The 20,540-nt window shown below is 39.0% G+C and overlaps 2 protein-coding genes across 3 annotated transcripts; both read right to left on the bottom strand.

Annotated features, from left to right (window-relative positions):
* Nucleotides 1–67: 67 nt before the first annotated feature.
* On the bottom strand, nucleotides 68–13,495 carry dhrs11a (dehydrogenase/reductase 11a). Its single transcript, XM_042008954.1, has 7 exons — nucleotides 13,116–13,495; nucleotides 2,911–3,120; nucleotides 1,897–1,991; nucleotides 1,479–1,608; nucleotides 1,229–1,321; nucleotides 1,077–1,142; nucleotides 68–986 (listed from the first exon to the last, which is right to left on the bottom strand). Exons 1-7 carry the CDS (start codon nucleotides 13,245–13,247, stop codon nucleotides 945–947), a joined length of 768 nt encoding a protein of 255 aa, XP_041864888.1. The 5' UTR covers nucleotides 13,248–13,495; the 3' UTR covers nucleotides 68–944.
* Nucleotides 13,496–13,818: 323 nt separating this feature from the next.
* Nucleotides 13,819–20,411, bottom strand: ggnbp2 (gametogenetin binding protein 2). 2 transcript variants are annotated; one of them, XM_042008845.1, is made up of 14 exons: nucleotides 20,308–20,411; nucleotides 19,373–19,499; nucleotides 18,834–18,914; nucleotides 18,451–18,704; nucleotides 18,107–18,205; nucleotides 17,207–17,320; nucleotides 16,890–17,099; nucleotides 16,579–16,753; nucleotides 16,307–16,495; nucleotides 15,442–15,577; nucleotides 15,194–15,319; nucleotides 14,931–15,079; nucleotides 14,635–14,847; nucleotides 13,819–14,543 (listed from the first exon to the last, which is right to left on the bottom strand). In XM_042008845.1, the coding sequence occupies exons 2-14, from the start codon at nucleotides 19,463–19,465 to the stop codon at nucleotides 14,340–14,342; spliced, it is 2,043 nt and encodes a 680-aa protein (XP_041864779.1). In that variant the 5' UTR covers nucleotides 19,466–19,499; nucleotides 20,308–20,411; the 3' UTR covers nucleotides 13,819–14,339. The 2 variants fall into 2 exon arrangements, with proteins under 2 accessions (XP_041864779.1, XP_041864780.1); XM_042008846.1 differs by lacking the exon at nucleotides 20,308–20,411 and adding an exon at nucleotides 20,089–20,109.
* Nucleotides 20,412–20,540: the final 129 nt, after the last annotated feature.

The raw sequence follows: 20,540 nt of genomic DNA, 5'->3' as shown, positions 1-20,540 counted from the left end.
TGTGTGTTATCTCTGCAATTATTTAAGTTAATCAGAAAAGGTTGGTATACAGAGCACAAAGCATGTGTAACGTCTGGGAAACATTTATTTTTTTCATTAAATGAGAAAATTCCAACAGAAAGGTACATGTTTGAGGGTATACATGTGCAGTGTGTTAGTTTCCTCCCTTCCTTACACAAGTGTTTTCTTCTGGTAACTCCTCACAAATTAATCCAAAGTGCAGAACCGCTGATATTACACAGGCAAAAAAAAAGGTGGACTGTAGAAACCCTCATGTTTAACACACAAGGGCTCTAAAAGCTTTCCCTGACCCCTCAAGAAGGGTTTACCCATCCAAATATGGGTGAACTGTACGTTTGTAAAATCATACAGTGAAATATGAAGTAGGATGGACAGACTGTTACATACAGTGAGTATGACATAGTATCATCTAGGATTAGTTCATATGAGACCATAGCTATCTGCAATTTAAAGTTAAAATATTTATTAAAAATAAAAAAGTTGTCATCCTTATAAACAGCAATTATTCTTTTAATTAAATTTTTATAAAGATATGTTGTGTAACCTAGAAAAACAAAAAACAAAATGTGCAATCATTGACACACTCTTCCCTCTTAAGTGAAAGCCATGCAGATGACCACACAGCACAGCAGCAATGCTCTTTATTTGTTCCTACTGCAGTTAAGAGCCAGACTCGCGTAAGGATGGAGCCCAACAATTCATAAGATTGCTGCATTCAGTAGTATTTTTGTAGTGGTTTCAAGAGTCCTCGTCTGTCTTTTTTCTTGCACAGCCTCTTTAAGGCTCCAGTTCTCCTTGGTCACGCCTCTGCAGATCCAACACAACAGTAGATTTATTTTAACCCCCCCTCCCAACCCACATGCCCAGCAGAGGTCGCAACGGAGTAACCATAGCTGTTCTCTTCCTGCAGTTTCCAGTCAGTGCTATGATACCTGTTCCACCGGCCTCATCTGCACATCTCCAATCTGATGACAAAAACAAAAAAGGCAGATTAATTTGGAACTCAACCACTCTGATGTACAGTAAAAGATCGAGTTGAAGACAGACAGATATACCTGCACATGAGGAGGAGAACTGAGGACAAATGTCACTGCACTGGCAACGTCCTCTGCTTTCAAACACTGAAAAATGGAGAAAAGTTGATGCTGCAATAGAACTTCACATGTAATATATTTGTTTTTTAATTGAATGAAATGCAAACCCTTACTTTCATGCTCTCATACACTGCAGCTGCTTTCTCTGGATCGCTGTTGTGGTGCCGGAAGGCAAACTCAGTCTCTACTATTCCAGGTGATATACACTGCAGTGACAGGCAATCCATGAGGCATTTCCTGCTCAACATTCAGTTCCTCCTGCTCAGACTGGCTAAAAGTTCTGTGCACTGACAGACATTAACTAACCCTATTTGCTACCAAAAAGTGCAGACCTGTGAGCCACCAGGGTGGCTGCTTACTCACTGTGGCTCTGATGTGAGTGTTTGCTTCCCGAAGCTCTTGCCGTATCCCCTCAGTCAGTGCAGTCACAGCATATTTAGTGGCACAGTAGAAATGCTCATCAGCACTTGGCACTACTCGGTGCCCACCCATACTGTACAAGGCAGCGAGACAGAAAGATGTGAGAAATTAGACCATATTTCAACCACAAATCAGTCCATCTGATTTACCTTCAGATTTTGTACAAATCTACTTAATTTGAAGTGTTAAATACAGCATGTGGAACCCAAAATAAACCAAAAAGATTAAAAAGGACTTCAGTCATCCATTTCTAACTGGTGGCAGGTGGGGTTCAAAATTGACTTAATGTCTGCTCGATTAAAACCGCCTTGAACATCCTGTATATTTGTTGGTAGATTTCAGCATTGCTTGTTTGGCTTACCTATTAATATTGATGATGTGGCCGTCGTCCACGTTCCTTTCCTTCATTGATTTGTAGGCCTCACGGGTGCAGATAGACAAGGCTAACACATTCACCTGCAGGGGAAGAGAACATATTTCTTTTACTATTTATGTATTACATACATTTTATTGTACAAAGGGCTTTTTAAGCATAAACCAATAGTTTTGCAATGTTTGCTGTATTCAGGAATATTAGTTAAGCCATGCTGGGTGGTGAAAAAAACAGACAAAACTATTAATATTTATAGTTATTTTAAGTTGCTGCCAAATCACATAGAAGTTCCTCGTGATGGAGCAGTGTGTGTTCAGTTGGCTGATGTTCAGTGTGTCAGTGAGTTAAACCATCCAAACCTGCTGTTCCTGTCCAGATTGTGGCCTCTAAGCTTCTCTCACAAACACTGACAGACAGCAGGTTAACGACAGCATGGTAGAAGGATAGGGGGAGGTGACCAAACAAGGTCAGTGTACAGATTAAACACAGGCTAAAAATACACAGCTGGACACATTCATGTGCGCTGCCATGACAACAGATGGGTGAGCGTTACAAATGCTGGACCGTGGAGACAGAGACTTTAGAGCTAGGGGGTCTTCATTGGTCAAGAGCTCAATGAATCAAAATGTTGAGTCCCAACAAGAGAAAGAGAGTTGGCTTTCATTAGGTTGCCTCTGCTGTGCCTGTGCTTCTCCTAAGAGCTAAACAGGCTGTGTCCTGTGTTAGAAGGGAAGCAGCATATGTGTGTGGAGAACCACACATTGCCACATTTCTGCTTTAACTCTTAATTCTTGCATGACGCAAGCTCTACAAAAAAAAAAAAAAAAAAAAAAAAAAAAAGACTTCCATTCATACTGGGCCAGCTTTCAGCTCCTCCCCTTTGCTTTTCTGTTTGAGATAAACATGAGGGCAAACTTTGAAAAAAATGAAAAAGCAATCTGACGTGTTTTTCTAGGATGTTTCAGTCTATGGGTTTATAATTGTGTAACAGCGTTCACTCACGTCAATCATGTTCCTCCAGCCCTCAGTCTTTCCGCTGAGCAAGGGTTCGTTGTGAGCCAGTCCAGCGTTGTTGATGCACACATCCACGCCCTTGTGCAGTGTCTTGATTGCAGAGAACATGGATAGGATCTCCTCCTCATTGGACAAATCACACTTGTAAGGGATCAGTGTACCACTGTAGCCTGCACTCTGGCATTCGGCTGCCAGCTTCTGAAAAATACAAACAACAATTTTTTATTATTTTTGTTATAGAAACATAAGGATCAAATATGACAAGAGGCTATATGCTGATCAACAGAAGTGAAAAGAGGTTAGAAAAAAGTTCAACTTCAAGTTAAAGAACTTTTATTGTTCTTTGGGGGCAAATAGTTTTACAGACAGTACAACAAATAATTTAAAAACCTAATTGCAGGAATAAATGACTCTTTTAGTGTATAAGTCCAACACCTCGGCAACAGATATCTGCGTCCGGAAGGAAGCGATCTGAACTGGTCTGGATCTGACGGATCAGTCTGGCTTTTCTCACTGACCTTACCTTGTGTAGATCAGTAAGGTTATTTAGGGCTGTGCCAGCTATTATACTTCACACCCTGACAATGCCCAACAGTTTGTTTCTATTTTTGCAACAGAAAAAGCATAGTAATCATTAACTTTAATATAATGACAAGCACCCTACCCCGCCAGGAACTGAGAAAAGAGCAATCAGGTGGCCATAAAACCAACACCCCATCAGCTAAGGGCCAGAAGGAACTTGTTAGCACCAGTGCAGCCACAAGCACTCCGATGAATGTCTTTTTTTCTTTCTATTAAAAAGTATATTAACCCATTAAGACCTGAGGTTCCCTCTGATTACAGATATTAACAAAAGCTCTTAATGGGTAAATCTGAAATTCTACTTTCTTTTAATTTGAAATCCATGAGCTCGGATGGAAAAAGCCAGTTCCACAATGATAATATTATCAGCTGAGTTTTCTACAAGTCCAGCAGGCCTCACTGCAACTAGGTCAGCTGACTGTCCATCACTGTGAGCTAGTATGTACCGTGCTGAGTCCCCTGCAAGTCACAGCTGTTTCAGTCACCTGATGTCTCTCACTGTGTGCTAGTCATACAGGAGGCAGCATGGGAGATGAAGGCAGGGCTGGTCACACACAGATGATGCAAGGCGCTCAGACACTCTGGCTGTGCAAGTGTTTATGCCACCAAAAGGATTAAAATAAAAAGGATTAATATATATATATATATATATATATATATATATATATATATATATATATATATATATACAGTATATATATATATATATATATATATATATATATATACACACATTTTTTTCCCAACACACTGGCTCTTGTCGGGCCCTTTAGCAGACAGACCTGTGTTCAACTGAAATCAGATGGTAAGTGAGAAATTAAACTACCTAAAAAGTCCAAAAGGGGGCAGTGGCAAGAACTACGCTGGAGCCAGTTACTGTGATTTAAATACCCTGTACCAAACAATTGATCAGGACCTTAAAGGGTTGAGCTATTTCACCAGTTTTTATTTCAACTTAATTAGATCAAAAAATATTGAGCACCTTTTTATCATTTTAGTGTTGGGACATTATGCAAACCATTGTACTCTTTTAGATGTAGCTTTTAACAACATATTTTAACATATCATAATTTTTAAATAACCATTTTACATATTCAGTCAGTCCTTTTTTTCCAATTTTCTCAGGGGTTTTAAGTTCTTTCTCCTTTGGGCTGAGTTCTCCTTTGCAATAGTTGAGATTAATTAATTACAACCAACTGGTTCTGTTATACAGAAAATCAGCATCAGTCCCATTAGAAATTACTTGGCAGTTTATTCTCTTCCTTAAAAAACTCTAAATATGCAGATGTATTTTTATGGAACTGAGTAAGAGGAAAGTTTTGCAGTTATTTAACTGTGCTTTTCCCAGACAAGTGAAGTAGTCAAAATGGGCAATCTCAGATCTAAACAGTCATCAGTAATAGTTATAGTCAGTCCCACGTGAGGAAACAGACAGGAAAGATTTATGTCCAGGTAAATAATTTAATACTGTCATGCAGCTATGCGAATACAAACCCTGACAGAGATGCAAACTTCAAGCACAACACAGATGATAGCAGTTGGTTTGAACATAATTAACAATATTCAAGATTATCACATAAATGTGGTAATCTAAGGATGAACGTAAGTGAAATGTCAAAACCTTATTATTAGGCAATAAAAACATAAATATACTTCTGTTTTACAACTAGTATCAAACCTTGCTTGTAAAGACAAGAAGTGAGTATTTATGGTTCACAATGTTCACCACTCCATGTCGCAACTAAATGCTAAGAATGCTTCAGTTACATTTAAATGTTCAACTCCTTATATATGCATTTAATATAATGAATGCAAAATAAATAGCTGGTAATTATCACATGGTAATGTGGTTACATGTGACTATGATATTATACAAATTATACTATGACACTATGATTAAAGAATGATTTTGCCGTGTTTATAAGGCAGAAATGTAACATTTTCTATCCAGTCCAACACTTAGCATGTGTAGATTTCGTGGTTATTCCTCTAAGCTGTTTAACTCAGATTATCCTTAGAGAAAGCATTATCCCAACAAAGCTGTCAAAAGGCTAAAACCCTAAACACTTCTGCAAAAACCCACAACAATCTCTACCTCTAATTTTGTAGATAGGTGCACTACTTGCTAATGTCAGTTATCTGTAATGTGAGCTTGTGATTACTGGTGTGTTCTGATTGGCCGTTTAACCAAAGCTCTTTATTTTTCACTTCTGAATCTCTGTTGGGACAGGAGCTGAGACTAGAATGAGCCAGCAGGCAACCTGGTGGAGAGGCTCCCGTTTTATTCAGAAAAGAGGTTAATGTGAAGGGGAAGCCAGGCCAGTCTTTTGTCAGGAGAGGAGGAATTAGTTGTTATTGAGTTTGAAGTGGAAGCTGCAGAGCAAACAGACTGTGATCTTGGTCCAACTACAGGAAGTCTCAGGCTGTGAATCTCTGTGTGTTTGTGCATGTGGGAGTGTTCTGGCACCAGCTGCAATACTGTGGTCAGTACCAGCCTTCATATGGGCCACACCTACAGCAAGAGCACAAGTAGCAAGGCTTGAACATAAAACAGCAACAGAGGTGGCAAATATGTGGTGTATTCATCACAATTCAAACTGAAAGTAGGTGTCTTTGTGTTTTATAATGTTTAAAATCAGCCATTTTAAAGAGTGATAGACCATTAAACCTAAGAATTCAACAGACAAATAATGTTACAAGATGCCATAAAGTCTACATCAGGGAAACTCAGCTCGAGTCATTGTGACAGGCTGTTAGATCCATTTAATTTGGCATTGAAAACCTGCTGGAATGCAACCTTTGTAGGTCCAATTTGAGTAGCTCTGGTCTAGTACATGTTACAGTAATGTGCGTACATTACACATGTGAACATGCCCACATAATGGCATTCATGTCCAGAAACCCCTGCAGGGGGCTGTTATATAAGGTCTACAATGCAAGCAACATCATCGTCCCACACCGTGTTCATCAATCATTAACAAGGCTGAGTGGGAGTGGTGTAAATGGACTGGCAAAACAACTTACATGAGAAGTAGAAAGCGATAAAAATAAAGATGCCAAAGTGCTGAAGACAGAAAGCTTTAAGTGATGAGACCGATCAATAGCACAAGGCAGCAGCCATGAGTGGAGAAAGCTGGGAAATTAGATTTCTCTCAGCTTGGCTCAGAAGTCTTCTCTTATAAAAGAGGGATTGTGTTATCGGATGCTGTGGCTCATCTCATTCTTTGTCTGATAGGTGACGAAAAAAAAAAAAAAGAGTAATGCAGCCATAGAGTAATTTAGCCTAAAATCTCTCCCTCCTCATCCCCGTTTACTCCCTTAAGCACCTGTCACACACAAAATAATTTTGCCTGTCCTAATGCATTTTCATCCTCATTACTGAGATTGCTGTCCAGTGATCACAAAAATGTGCAGGAGGGAAGACAAGAGGGAGGGAGGGTTAGCAGCCAGGAAGTGAAACAGAAGGAGAGCCAGAAAGAGAAAACATGGAATAAAGCCCACTGCTTTAAGGTTTATTAAAGCATGTTTAGTCCTCAGCTTGCTGTAAGAGAGAAGATGAACAGCAGCAGCTCAAAATCACTCTTAAAAAAAGTATACAATATTAATCTTTCATTTGATATAATAACCAGTAAATAGAACCACATCTAAATGACAACCTTAATTCATCTCAGGCCTTCTATTCATCATCCAGCTCAACAACTATTTTGCAATGCAAAAAGAGGCTCTTATCAAATTTAGCCTGACAAAATGATTCGGGCAGAGGGGTCAAAGGGGGCCGCCAGCTATATAACAGGATTACAGCGAGGTAGATGGGATGGTTCTGTGATTATCTCGTTCAAACTGAAATGTTCCCTTTAAAAGGTTTAAAGGTTGAAGTGGGTGGTTTTATAGTACCCCCTTAAAGACAGTCTAATCAGGAGAAAACGATAAGGGGAATAATGACACCATTTGTTAGTAACTACACTCATTAACAGACTAGGGAGTTCTGAGCAATGAATGAAGCATTGTAAAGAGTCTTAAAGAACTTCGAAATAATGTTATTTAATATTACATGTATGAATAAATAACCTTCCATTTAAGCAGACGATAGTGGTAGGTGAACAGCTAATGAATAACCAATAAAAAAATGTGATTGTAAGTGCATGATTGCTGATGTTTGTATTTGTTTAAGGCCCAAAACAAAAGGTGTTATAGAAGAGTGTTGTGTAACACACTGGTTTAACCTGTGATGCTGGATTTACCTTTCACCGCCACAGTATTCAAAACCAGGTAAAGGTATGAGCAGAGCTTTGTTTTAAACAATAGACACAATATGGTAAGGGTGATACTTCGCTCAGGTAATACTAGCTCATTACAGAGAGCGCGGTTTATTTGTGAATTTACACTGATGTCATAGGATTTGGAAAAATGAAAAACAGGGTCTTTTGTTTGTAGCTTGCATCACATTACTACACCATCTCATACGATGGGCTGTCTGTCCTTCTATTTCGTGCCATTGTTGTGACAACTTCTATTTCATTGTTGCCTTGATACCAGCTATGACACAAAACACTGCGACGGCTGAATTGATGGTGACATAAACCTGGAGAGGCCAAAAAAAAAACCCCAAAAAAACCAAACAAAACAGACACAGGAGAGCTTCTGGAGACAGTCTTGGACGACCAGGATTTGGTCTATTCAGCATTTGAGTTTTGAATAGACCTAAAATGGTTCCAACATCAGACAAACACCCAGTAACAAATCCCATTTGGCTGTTGTCAAAGCGAAAAAAATCCAATTTGCATTAATTTATCTGTCTGGAAAGGCTGAACTTGATTAACTTAAGCCGTCTCTGCATTTGTGTTATAGATTCATAAAAGTCTCCCACCTCTGCTTACTTTTTTTACTCCCCTCTCTCTCTCAGCTACACATAATTGTTCAGTTTCAAGTACTGACCCGCGGCACTTTGCATTCACATATTTTACTTCCTCATACATCACTACACCTCATACAAACAGACCCAGAACCTCACAAAGTACACACTTTAGAGCAGAGGGTTCCAGCATTTCTTTAACAGGACCAGACAGGACAGGAAATACTCCAGCTGTTATTGCAGGAGGCTTGCAGAGGGAATGTCAACATCGGTAAACCTTAAATCTGGAAATATGAAAAGCAGAGAGGACAGCACAGTGATGGTGCAGGTGGAATGGCTCATGGGGGCGGGTTACTGAACTGTCTAGCTTAATCAGGTATTTAATTTCTACATAGAGGACCAAGTTATCTCCAATACTATGTAATTATAGCAAAAATCAGCAGTAAAAATAAGCTTTTTTTATGCAGTCTGGACTGCTACTCTATGAGGATTTATGAGGAGATGCAGCTTTTTAATTATGCTGGTGCAAATGTGGCTTCTCTGGAGGGTTGCATCCATGGAAACACAATGGATTATTATTCAATACACAGTAAGTATATGTGCTGTCAGCTCACATTGCGAGTGGAAAACATGCAGTCAGGGGAAAAGCTCTCTGAATCGGTAAGACTTGTAAGCTGAAGATGTTCAGATGTACTTTGATGAGCTCAGAAGAAATTTGCATTTAAAAAAGAAGAGCAGCCGTGAAGTTGATGACTGCAGTGTTTTCTCTCACAGCTAATAATTCGTTACACAACTAAATGGAACAATGTCAGAGCATAATGACCAGGCAGAATAAATGGTGTATTTAATGTGTGGCAAAAAGTATTAAAAGGTGACTTAAAAAAAAAAAAAAACATTGATCAAAATAGTTACTACAAATTAGTCACTACATATGCAAGATGAGAACAATAATAAAACTGAGTAAAGCAACGGTTCTACTCCAGCTCCTTTCTGAGAAGAAACTTGTTCACTGTGACACAAGACTGGCTGTTTAGACACAACCCACAGGAGGTGTCTGACACAGGGTCACTATCTGAAAATCTCAACATGGCTTTTATTGTGCCACCTCAGAATTCAAAGCATGACTGAGCACTTTTTTTTTATCTCCTCCAGAATGGGCACAAACCCAAGCCTGGTCAGCTGAGATCCAAAATTAAGCTTCAGGCTCACCTGCCAAGAGCTGTGAGTCTTAAATCAAGATTAACTCGCACAAATATAAGATGCTTAGGCCGGCTGAACATGCAATGTAAAAAAATTAAAAAAAGTCTGCAGAGGTACACAAGCTATTTGTACAAAGCTTTGTTATAGAAAAAGTCAGACAAAGTCAAAGCAGAGTAATGTATTCAAATGATATTATCTCCTATGTAATATAATAGTGCAGATATAGAAAAATACATCATACCATTTTATATTCTCAGCATCCTCATCCCAGATTGTTTTCCTTTATGGTTGAGCTCAACAGTTTAACTGAGATTATCTTATTTGGGCAATCCTTTATGTAGAATCCCCCCCCTCTCTTTCTAACAGACTGTCCACAGATCTGTCTGGCACTATGAAGCTTCATGCTAAATTTATCTGACCAAAACTGCAGCAACCAAGGCCCTGAATTTTGACATGTAGCTATCTACCTCTTTTTCTCAAAGTTTCATGCCAGTTCCCTAATATGCTATTTGTTTACATCTGGCCTAGGTTACAACAAATGTGTCTACTTGCTCAAAGAATGTCATATGTAAAAAAACAAGAAGGCCTGCTACACAACAGTGCAAGCTATAACTTCCATTCTAGTATACAAAAATTACAAGTGATTATGTGACAGGCCCAACCCCATCCCAGACTATGTCTCTCCCTATCAGAACCGCAGCAGCCTCATCCATACTGGCCTTGAAATGGAAATAAATAATATAAAAATTAAACTTATTTTAGTCTTAAAAGCTGGAGGCACAGCCTCAATGATATTCCCATTTGCATGCAAATGGCTTTGAATCAATAAAAAAGTTAAACTAGGTTACATCACAACTAAAAACAAATAAGCACAAATCACATTAAAAGAAAAATAATTTCAGAGAAGACAAGCTTGTGGCTTATTTTCCAAATACTGGAAAATATAATTGATTATTGAGCATACTATGTTCACAGTCCCATAACCGTTTTCACCAGAGCATTACAATATGCTGGGTAAGCAGACACACACATATGGGTTATGTGAGCCAGAATGCTTTAGAAGTCTAAGAATGGCTTTAAATCCATCCAAGATGGTTGACTACAGACTGTTCTTTTCTACAAAAGCTTCTTCATTTTCTCTTAAGTGTTTTTCAAGAGTAAATAAAAGGGAAGCTGAGTTTCTGCTACTTGGCTGTGTTGTCTCCATTCCTGCACATAACCCATGGCGACAACCCATCTCCATCCAGCTGGCTCCTCCCTACTGCCTGCTCTGAATCCTCAGTGACAGCAGGACAATACTGCTGCCCCAACTTTCCAGTCCACTTTCTCTGAATTTTCTTACACAGAAAACAGGTGCCACTGATGTCTAAATATAATTATATTACATTTGACTGTTTTACCTGCTTTATGCTGGGAAGGATATTGCTGCTGGAAAGTACTGACTAGAAGATCTTTACTTCCTAAAGTAAAGTAATATAAAAGGGAAGTCAAGGACAATTACTTGTTGATGCATGGACACTAGCATTCCCCAAGAGCAGCATGCCAGGTTTGACACAACTGCAGAAAAAAATCTAATATATAAAGCAATGGTAGCACAGTACTTTGCCCCACAATTCGCACAAACACACCAAAAGGTGTTGCAGAAATTATGAGAACTTATGCATAATCAGAGAGACAGAAACCTTTCACACCATGAGATTTGTCTTTAGTTAGCTGAAATTAAGCGTGGGTATCATATTCTGTGTGGACAATAAAAAAAAGACTGTTGAGACTTATCTAACTGTAACATAAAAAACTGTTCAATGCTTACTAATGTATATTAAGAATGTGTACTATAGTACTGAAATGTTGTGACCTTGTTTAGTCTTGCAGAAGTCACAGATCGGCTGACCCAAGCTACTGCCGTTAACTATTGACAGAAAGGGCCACGTGACTGGAGTATGAATGGAGGGAGGCTCTCTATTGCACAACTCACACTCACTGTATACTGCTATGGGCATGGGCGTGTATTTGTGTGTGCAGTCAAGGTGGGTGGGAATGCTTACAATGTCAAAACTGAAACCTACCTGAAGTATGATTCTTTCACCTACTAAAACACAACTTCTCCCTGTTATTTATATGTTCACATTAGGATTATTACCAGTTCTCACAAGTGATGTTGCTACAATACTCTTGCCAAGGCTTATGAAACTGTTACTGCACACTGTAAACAGAGAAGAAGCAGAAACTGCTGTGACAGTAACATAAAATATACTGCAGAGCAAGCTGGTGCAAGATAAATTGATGCTGAGTGAAGATTTATTATAATTACACTCCAGCACAATCTGATATCCCCTATTTAACAAATACATATCATATATCATCATGTGTGGAGCAACATGGTATGACATTAATGAAGCCTTGCATAAAAATGTAGATCCTTGTCATCAACTGTGCACAATAGTTTGAAATAGCTAAAAAAATATACTTGTTCTAAAGCATGACAATTTGTAGATATTGAATTAGAAGATATCCAGGTGAATAAAACTTAATATTCAAATTTGTAACAGTGAGATTTTTTGACAACACAAAATCACAAAAGTGAGGCTTAATTATTGGTTGAAAAGATAAGCAAGGTGTGGTGCCTTACGCTTACTGAAACAAGAGTTAGTAGGACAAGCTATTATGTAATGACATTTTTTTCTGGTGAATGTGTCAAACAGCTGTAACCACACATCTTCTGTTTCTAATTAAAGTTGTGAATTTCATATTTAATATGTAGGTGACTAATTTGCATACAGGGCAAATATAATTACTACATGGATAAAGTGAAAGTTGAGAGCACAAGTTTAATAATTTCATTAGACTTATTATTTTTGATAAGCTTTGTGGTAATTGAGCATTGGCCATAAAATGTATTTTCCCAAGTAGTTGCCTCAAACCAAGTAAGAAATTTGACTCAGTTTACACTAGTGTACAGTCTACACCTACTTAGCAGGTATCACCCTTACCTAAGCATCATTTGGCAAGGCACACCAACTCTGTTGCCATTGACCCTGACCTCCTGTATTTACCTGAGTAAATCAAGGAAAGTGGAGTTTCCTGAATTAAAAACAAGGAATATTACATATGAGGGTATGGGAGTAAATGCAGAGTGATAGTAATAAAGAAACATCATTTTCTCGTCATATAATGGATGCTAATGTGTAACATTAAAGTCCAAAGTTTAAGGACGAGCTAGTCGGGGTTTAGCTATTTTTCACGCTTCCTATTGTGTATTATTATCAAATATCTTATTGTTGCAAAACTATTCTCTTTAATGTATTAAATTGGTTTCAGTTACTTAATCATACCCAATTTAAATTATTTAATTTTTTAAAGAGGAAATTCACAGCTGCTACTTAATAATAGTATACACTAGCTGTGCCACAGGGACTAAAGGTATCTAACGTCAACTGTCATGCTATTGTTAGCTAGCAGTTACCGTTAGTTAGCTAGTATGTTGTCGCTAGCTTATCCTTAGAGTCGGACCGGCTTATTTCAAACCATTAATATTTTCTATTTTTAACAAAATGCCCACCTCAATTTTGTCGACATTCCTGGCACAGCCAACAACCCTCATTCCTTGCTGGACCAGTGCCCGGGCTACAGCTGCTCCAATTCCCACCGAGGCTCCCGTCACCAGGGCCACTCTGCCTTTCCACCGCTCCATCTCCACCGCTCCTTCTACACACCGGTACCCTCGCTTGGCGATTCTACAGCTCCTCCGGTGCACCTCTATCTGCCCAGGTCAAGCTGTCACACTAAGATATCACTATTATGGTCGTATTCTAAACCTGGAATGCCCCGGTTCCAGCCTCCTGTACCAGTCTGTGCAGCATCCAGGACGCCAACAGCCAAGGCGCGTACAGACCGATCCATGCGCTCCTCGAGCCGGAATGTGAAGAGTCCGGGAGTGTGTAAATGTTTGGTTCACATCACCTCCCACTTTCTTTTTCAACGACAGGCCCTGTTAAGACTTTGGTCATATAGCGCCACCATCTGGAGAAGGCTAAAATTACAGTATTGAGCCTTGACATGAACAAAAACATGGATTTTTTCAAGTTGTAAAAACAGGCCTACTTTTCTAAATTCTTTGTGTGAGTGTGTGAATATATATGTATATCTCAACACTGCTACATCGGCTTTGTAAATGTTTAATTGGGTATTTAAAAGTAACTTGCACATATATATCGAAGAATAAGTGAATACATTCAGTATCAACAAAGAACAAATTCATGATGCATATTAATAAATATGCTTTATTTAGTAAATATTTCATATTGCGCTCTTAACATCACACCCAAAACCTTATTACAAATGGATGTTTATTCTCTGTAAAATCTTTATACTTATAATTTCTGTACACATTTAATGGTACAACCTTTAGCACTACATTTAAGTGTCAAAAAGGAGAAAAATAAACAAAATCATAACGAACAATCATAAAATAAGACTAAAATTCATCCCTAATATCACAGCTTGTAAAGCGTGACTTTTGATTCCACTGTGCACTTACCCAAAAACCCTACAGAAGATCAACAACAAATAGCTAGGCTTGGTCAAAGAACAGCTACAGATATGAAAGTGGCCAAGAAATGAGATGGAAAACTGTTGGTGTACAAGTGCAAAGGAGAAAGAATGAATCACATTTACTTTAAAAGGAGAAATGACCAAACAAGACACCAAAAGCACTCCTCGATTTTTTAAACAACGTTGCAGCAGTGGTCAAGAGTGTTTTTTTCCTCTTTTCTTTTTAGTGCAGCTAGTTGACGCTGGTTGTGGCAAACCACTTTCCACACACTGGCTTACTCTGCTCGGTGGCACGGCAGTAGTTGGTGAACTTCTCTTTCAGGAGTTGTCGGTAATGGTGGCGGTTGTTGTAGAAGGACTGGTTTCTTTCTAAAAATGACTGGATCTCATCCTGTGTCAGACAACTTTCTTCATCAGAAGTTACTTCTGAATCATCCTAAAAGTACACAGAAGCAGACAAGGTTATGTCACAGCTAGACCTAACCAATGTGAATACCTGCTATAAAAAAAAAAAAAGGATCTTTTACCAGAAGTTCCACGAGACTTATATTTGCCTCTGGAGGCTTCACATGAAACGTGAGGTTCTTTTGATGCGCGGTCCATGGTAACCGTAGTGCAATGCTGGCAAATTTATCGCCACATAAAGAGGAAAATAATTCTTTGGTTCGACAAGAGTGTGTTGTTGTCGTCAGAGTGCAGCCTGTGTTCCCATCAGACACACAACCTTCACCTTTTTGTCCCTGTAAGAAAAACGCATGTCTTACTTTGTCTACGTCACTGGAAATTTTACATTCGGCATGAAATTTCCAGTTTGTTCTCTCACCTGATCGGTGCAGAAACCTTTACCCTTCCTCTTCTTCTTTTTACTCTTGCATTGAGTGTGTTCCTCAGCATGTGGCCAGCAGTCCACACAGCTGTCTGTTCCGTCCTCCTCCTTGTCTTCTGTACAGTGGTGGACATTCGAGTCGTCCCCTTCAGAATGCAAATATAAACAGACTGAGACTCAAGGGAAAAAAATGAAAAGACACTAAACTTTAATTTTACAAGAAATAAAATGATTCCTGCTGCGAGCTGCTCAAACCAAACCTGCTTCGTCGTGGTTGCAGATTCCCTCGGAGCAGGCGACATCAGAGCCCTCCCGCGATCCTGTTTCACTGCCTTCAATACTTGACGAGTAGCCACAGTCACTTCCATTGCTGTTGGGGGACAAATCTGGAGAAACGAAGGTTAACATTTAGATTATATACATCTATATATTCAAGAACAGGAAAATCTGTTGTTACTACTACAGTAACCTTAAAAATACATGTTTTTTAAAATGTTTGCATTTTGACCTTGCTTGGTGTTGTCTGGGCAACTGCAGGAGGTACTCCTTTTGGTGGGGACAGTCTCTTCACAGCTGGCCTCTTCCTCTTCTTCGTCATGGCTACCACACGCCTTGCAGCTGCCCTCAATGGACTCAAATGAACCCTGCAACATGTCAAAAGGATCACGCTGAAGTTCAGGGAAAGGGAAAGATAGCTAGGGATACACCGAACCGATATTTGTATTGATATCTGTACCAATTTTGAAGAAATTTCTAGACTGGGTATCGGTGACAATGGGCCTGATCCGCTGACGTGGATCTATTTAGTGTAATTCTATGCTGTGTGCTTTGAGCGACGTGCAGAGGCTCACATTTGTTTTCAAAGTGGAGCGAGAGAAAAGGATGAGCTATCGGCAACTTTTTCACACAACCTCAGCCAACACATTCAACGGCTACGTGTAATACCTGCGCAGTGAATGTTCCAAGAAGCTCGAGAAATCTGCTTGAGGTCACAGACACTGAGTGGTCTGGGTGTGAAAAAGCTTGACATGTTGGGACTATCTGATCTTTGTTTTATTCAGCAGCTTGTGTAATGAAAGTTTAATTTCAGGGATTAAATTATTCTGACAACGTGCCGGATCTCCGATTTGCAGAGTGTGCAAAAAAAAAAAAAAAAAGTTAATGTACGCTAATGTGGACTATTTTTACGCTGAATCATGTGAGATGAATGCAGCTTTGCTCTCAACAAACAGGTTAGGTAATGTAGTGCTGTTTTCTGTACTGGCCAATACTAAACCTCAGATATCAGTATCGGTAGTGAAAAGAGTGGATTGATGCATCGCTACCTAAGCTCAACCTTGTTTCCTCAGCTCTCAACTGTAGCAAGAAATTACCTCATCCAGAACTTTCTCCTTGTCCTCTGCCTCCTGTTCAGATATGTCGAAGCCACACTTGTTTTTGCGTCGATTTTTCCGCTTTTGCCTCTTTTTCTCCAGCTTCAGCTCTTTTGCTCTCTCCTCCTCAGACAGCTCCTCAACAAACTGCTCAAGCCGACTGATGCCCTGCATCTTCTCCACTGCCATCTAGGGACATGGTAATAATTACAAGCTGACATAGCTGTAATGCATTTGGGTTCTGCTTAACATGCACTTTACAGTTAATGTACCTCAAAACTTTTCCGTAGTGCATCAACTCCCAAATGGAACAATATCTGCCAGGTCTGCTCCTCTGCTCGCAGCTTCTGCCAGATTCTGTGCAGCCGCTCGTAGAGGTGAATACCCAGACAGGTCAGGACCTCCTCTTGTGCAATGTCAATTGTCTTTGCATGTCTCTCTCTGCGTCTTAAAACAAAAAATAAAACAAATAAACAGAGAGAAAACCATAATTAACTAAATTTTTAATACACAGAATGGAACAAAGTATTGCAGAAAATGTATTAAGGAAACAGAATTGATCAAATTCTGAAATACGGCTTACTCGTAGCCTCCTGCAAATTCAGGTTCTGCCCTGCCAAGTAAATGAGCGATGAAATCTGTTTCGCAGCACACATGAATGTGCCGTTCGTGGGGGCAACAGCAGAGTCCCTCATACAGAGCAGCACAGTAACCTTTCTCTTTACTGGAATCCACTTCCCCAACCAAGATGTTATATGCCCGTAGCACTTTATTCTTACAGTCTGTGCAAAACCTGTTGACAAAAGAGATTTTCATGTTAATACATTTAAATTTAACCTCATAACAAAGAGCCTAATGGAGGAAAACTAAGCAATTCAAGGTATAACTGCTAAAGGTTACCTGTGTTTACGCAGGTATGTCTCCAGCGTCTCAAGGAGCAATGCACTGTCAATAAGGACCACCTCATCCCTGCACTCTTGAGACATCAGCTCCCACACATCCATCCAGCTTCCACTGTAACACACACTTGTGAAGTTAATCTCATTTCAATTAATAATTTCTCAAACCTGCAGAAATGGACTTTTTGAACCCCTTAGGACACTAGAAATTAGGTTTATGCATCACACTGACGTACATTTGGAGACAAAGTAAATATTTTTGGCAAACGCTGTATTTACACATCCAACAAATTGTTAAATGTTCCATTAAATTTGACAAGCACACTGAAGTGTTTGAATCTTTGCTAGAGAAATGCAGCTGTACCTACCTGCCTGCCTACCTACACACCATTTAACGTTAGGCATTTTTATCATGTTTTACATTGCTGATAGCTAACAGCTATTTGTTACATTTAGAAGTGTGATGTTAACGGGCAGTGGCGCATGCTCAAGTCCTTCTGTTGTCTTTTGCATCCGTCCTTAGGGCACCAATGAGCAAATATCTCAATCAATGGCTTAGGCATTTCAGTGGCACCAACACAAGGTACCGAAATACATGTTAATGTGCATATACATGTTCAGCCATGTACTGTTCTAACAGTCTTGGTACAAAATTAATAGTGCAAGAAAAGAAAATGTCTAAAGTGTTGTTTTCCAACTAATTACTGCTACTCTCCGTAACCCTTTAACTAAAATGTGATTAAGAAAAATAAAATAAAAATTCAAAGATATTTTTCAGCTTGCTAGGAATAGTGTTCCCCCCTTTCCAACCTTAAAGAATCTTAAACAATACTTTTCTAAGAACAGGATCTACACCACAGATTAATAAATTAAAGTGGATGAATACAGGCACATTACTCACCCCAAAGGCTTAGGCTTGTGTGTGTCTAAGGAGTGTAACTGGCAGCGTTTGTTCTTTTTACTTTTTGGAATGGCATCAATCATGTCGTTCAACTTTGATCTGTAAATAAAATACAAAAAAACAATTATTGATTTATTTGAGAAAACAGGTTGTCATTAAAAGGTAGTACAACACTACTAGTCTCATACATTTCAAAAGCTGTTATAAATACACCCATATTTTTGTGATATTCTGGTCATTACTTTTCTAAATAGCTGGTTTTCATTCAAACTATTAATTTAGGTTAACTTGTAGACATCCCTGGTTTAATTAGTTTCCCAGAAAAATATTACTTCATCTCTTACCCATGGACATAGAAGAGGGAATGAAGCTTCTTCACGTCTGCCAAACATGTTTTGGTGACAGTCAGCATGCCAGTAGGTTTCACTGTAAGAGGCTCCAGTGCTGGGTTCCCTGATTCCACTAAATGTGAGAAGAGGCGCTCCACACTTCTTCTGCAGCCCACACATGGTACCAGCTGAGATAATGCACCATACACCTCTCTGGATGTCACCATCAAGGCAATACTTAAGTCTTGGTGCTTCATCTTGGAGTAATACTGAAGGCAGGCAATTACACTTATGTCACCATTTAAACCACACAGACAATCTGTACACTTTTATACTCTATTTCTATTTAAGAGTCAGGTAAACTAATTGAAATTGTGTATAAAATAAAAACTTCTCACCTCAGAAAATTGTTTCCAGTGAGAGGTGTTCATTTCATGGCTGTCAGCATCATTTATACTGTCAGAAAACTCCATCACCATCTGACAACAAACAATAATAAAAAAAAGACTTAATACACAAATAAAGTTCTGAGTCTCATTTCAACTATGCTGATAAATCTTCCTGAGGTATATCCAAGCCTGTGAAGCTCGAATGAGATTTGTGTTACAGATGGTTTACACTGCTTTTCTAATCTTGTATTTCTACAACCAGAACATCCAGACCCATTTGTATACATTGAAGGAAACTATCCCCATTCATGGTTTGGGTCCCATTTGCAAATATGCTGCCTTCCCTTATTTTTGTTTTGCTGTCCAGTCTGAAAAAGTCCTTGGAATCCCACATACTGTGCATGTGTATCAGACTCTCAGATTCATGATAATCTCTTTGCTAAATTTCCTACTATTGCCATAAGAACACTTTGTACTTGTGTATCAATATCAGAAAAACAACCACTATCACAAATCCTCGTAGATGCTCCTTTTGATCATACACTTACCGTGAGTGTGTCATCAATATACAAGGGGATCTGTCGTGCCAGAAACGGATAGTCCTCCTCCCCTTCCCTGCACACTGCTACTAAGCGTGCCATGTTTTCTTCCAGTCTCAGCTGTTGGGCAGCTTGCCTGCAGGTTACACACAAGAGACCGATTGACTATACCTAACATGAGGACAAGCTAATGCTAATCTGCATCAGGTCACTCAGCGCTAAGAACATAATTTTGTCATATGTACAGAAGTTAGATTTTAGACCAATTTTCACTAAAACATGTAATCAAGTATCCATCATTCGTCTAAATCTACAGCTTACCGTCACAAACAGCCCAGCAGTAACTTACAAACAATTGACTTGACCCAGATTTAGCCTGCTAAGTTAGCAAAACATGGGAAACGAAGACTTGGATGGGGAGAGGTTAAAATATTTAGATTCATAAAAACGAAGGTATTGTGACTACAATCATGGAACAAATACAGGTTTTAGTCACGCTTACCGCTATCACAGGACACGACAAACCAGTAAAAACCAAACCAGTTAAACCAATGATTTAACAGTTAACGATAGCTTGCTAGCTAGTTGCCTTAACGATTTTTGAAAAGAAATAAAAGGAAACAATATGGTAAATTTAAACCACAATGTTATCAGACACTTGCAATCTAATTGAGTTAATTAAACTACAACAAGCATCTTGGAGTATTGTTATAGTTTACTTGTACCTTATCAGTGCCAATCAACTTGGCTAACCTGTTAGTAGCATCGCTGCTGTACAGAGCTAACGTTAGCAAGCTAATCTAAAGTTAAACTGTGTGAGAAGCTACTTAGCAACAGCCACTTTCGTCATTTTCCCGCATAGTGCATTTAATATCGACCATTATTTACCCACCTCACAAAGTTACAGAACACTACATTAAAAATCGAATGGTCTTTTTGCTCACCTTCGACTCAAAGTTATCCTAAAAAATAGATAAGTGCGACAGAGTGAAGCTGCTACGGTGGCGGAATCTTAATTACTGACTTCACCTTTGCCCCCTGTACGTAACTGCTCATGTTATATTGCGTATGACCTCTCGGGGGCGCAAGTGAGGCTTAAGTGTTCATATAGTAACCTGTTAATGTACGTATGAGCACAGTCATGAAATGTACATTCCAGAGTACATTTTAAAATAAT

This window comes from Melanotaenia boesemani, chromosome 15 (genome assembly GCF_017639745.1).
Source record: "Melanotaenia boesemani isolate fMelBoe1 chromosome 15, fMelBoe1.pri, whole genome shotgun sequence".
Classification (NCBI taxonomy): domain Eukaryota; kingdom Metazoa; phylum Chordata; class Actinopteri; order Atheriniformes; family Melanotaeniidae; genus Melanotaenia; species Melanotaenia boesemani.
Note: the sequence above shows the minus strand (reverse complement) of the source record. Positions and strands in the feature narration are given on the sequence as shown.

What these genes read in the sequence shown, in the direction of transcription:
- dhrs11a (XM_042008954.1), bottom strand. Translation starts at nt 13,247, where the DNA reads ATGGAGCGGTGGAAAGGCAGAGTGGCCCTGGTGACGGGAGCCTCGGTG. An exon ending in GCTGGAGGAACATGATTGAC is followed by an intron (nt 1,992 to 2,910) that starts GTGAGTGAACGC and finishes CTTCCCCTGCAG; the next exon opens with GTGAATGTGTTAGCCTTGTC. An exon ending in GTTCTCCTCCTCATGTGCAG is followed by an intron (nt 987 to 1,076) that starts GTATATCTGTCT and finishes TTTTGTCATCAG; the next exon opens with ATTGGAGATGTGCAGATGAG.
- ggnbp2 (XM_042008845.1), bottom strand. Translation starts at nt 19,465, where the DNA reads ATGGCACGCTTAGTAGCAGTGTGCAGGGAAGGGGAGGAGGACTATCCG. An exon ending in CACTACGGAAAAGTTTTGAG is followed by an intron (nt 16,496 to 16,578) that starts GTACATTAACTG and finishes CCATGTCCCTAG; the next exon opens with ATGGCAGTGGAGAAGATGCA. An exon ending in TAAGTCTCGTGGAACTTCTG is followed by an intron (nt 14,544 to 14,634) that starts GTAAAAGATCCT and finishes GTGTACTTTTAG; the next exon opens with GATGATTCAGAAGTAACTTC.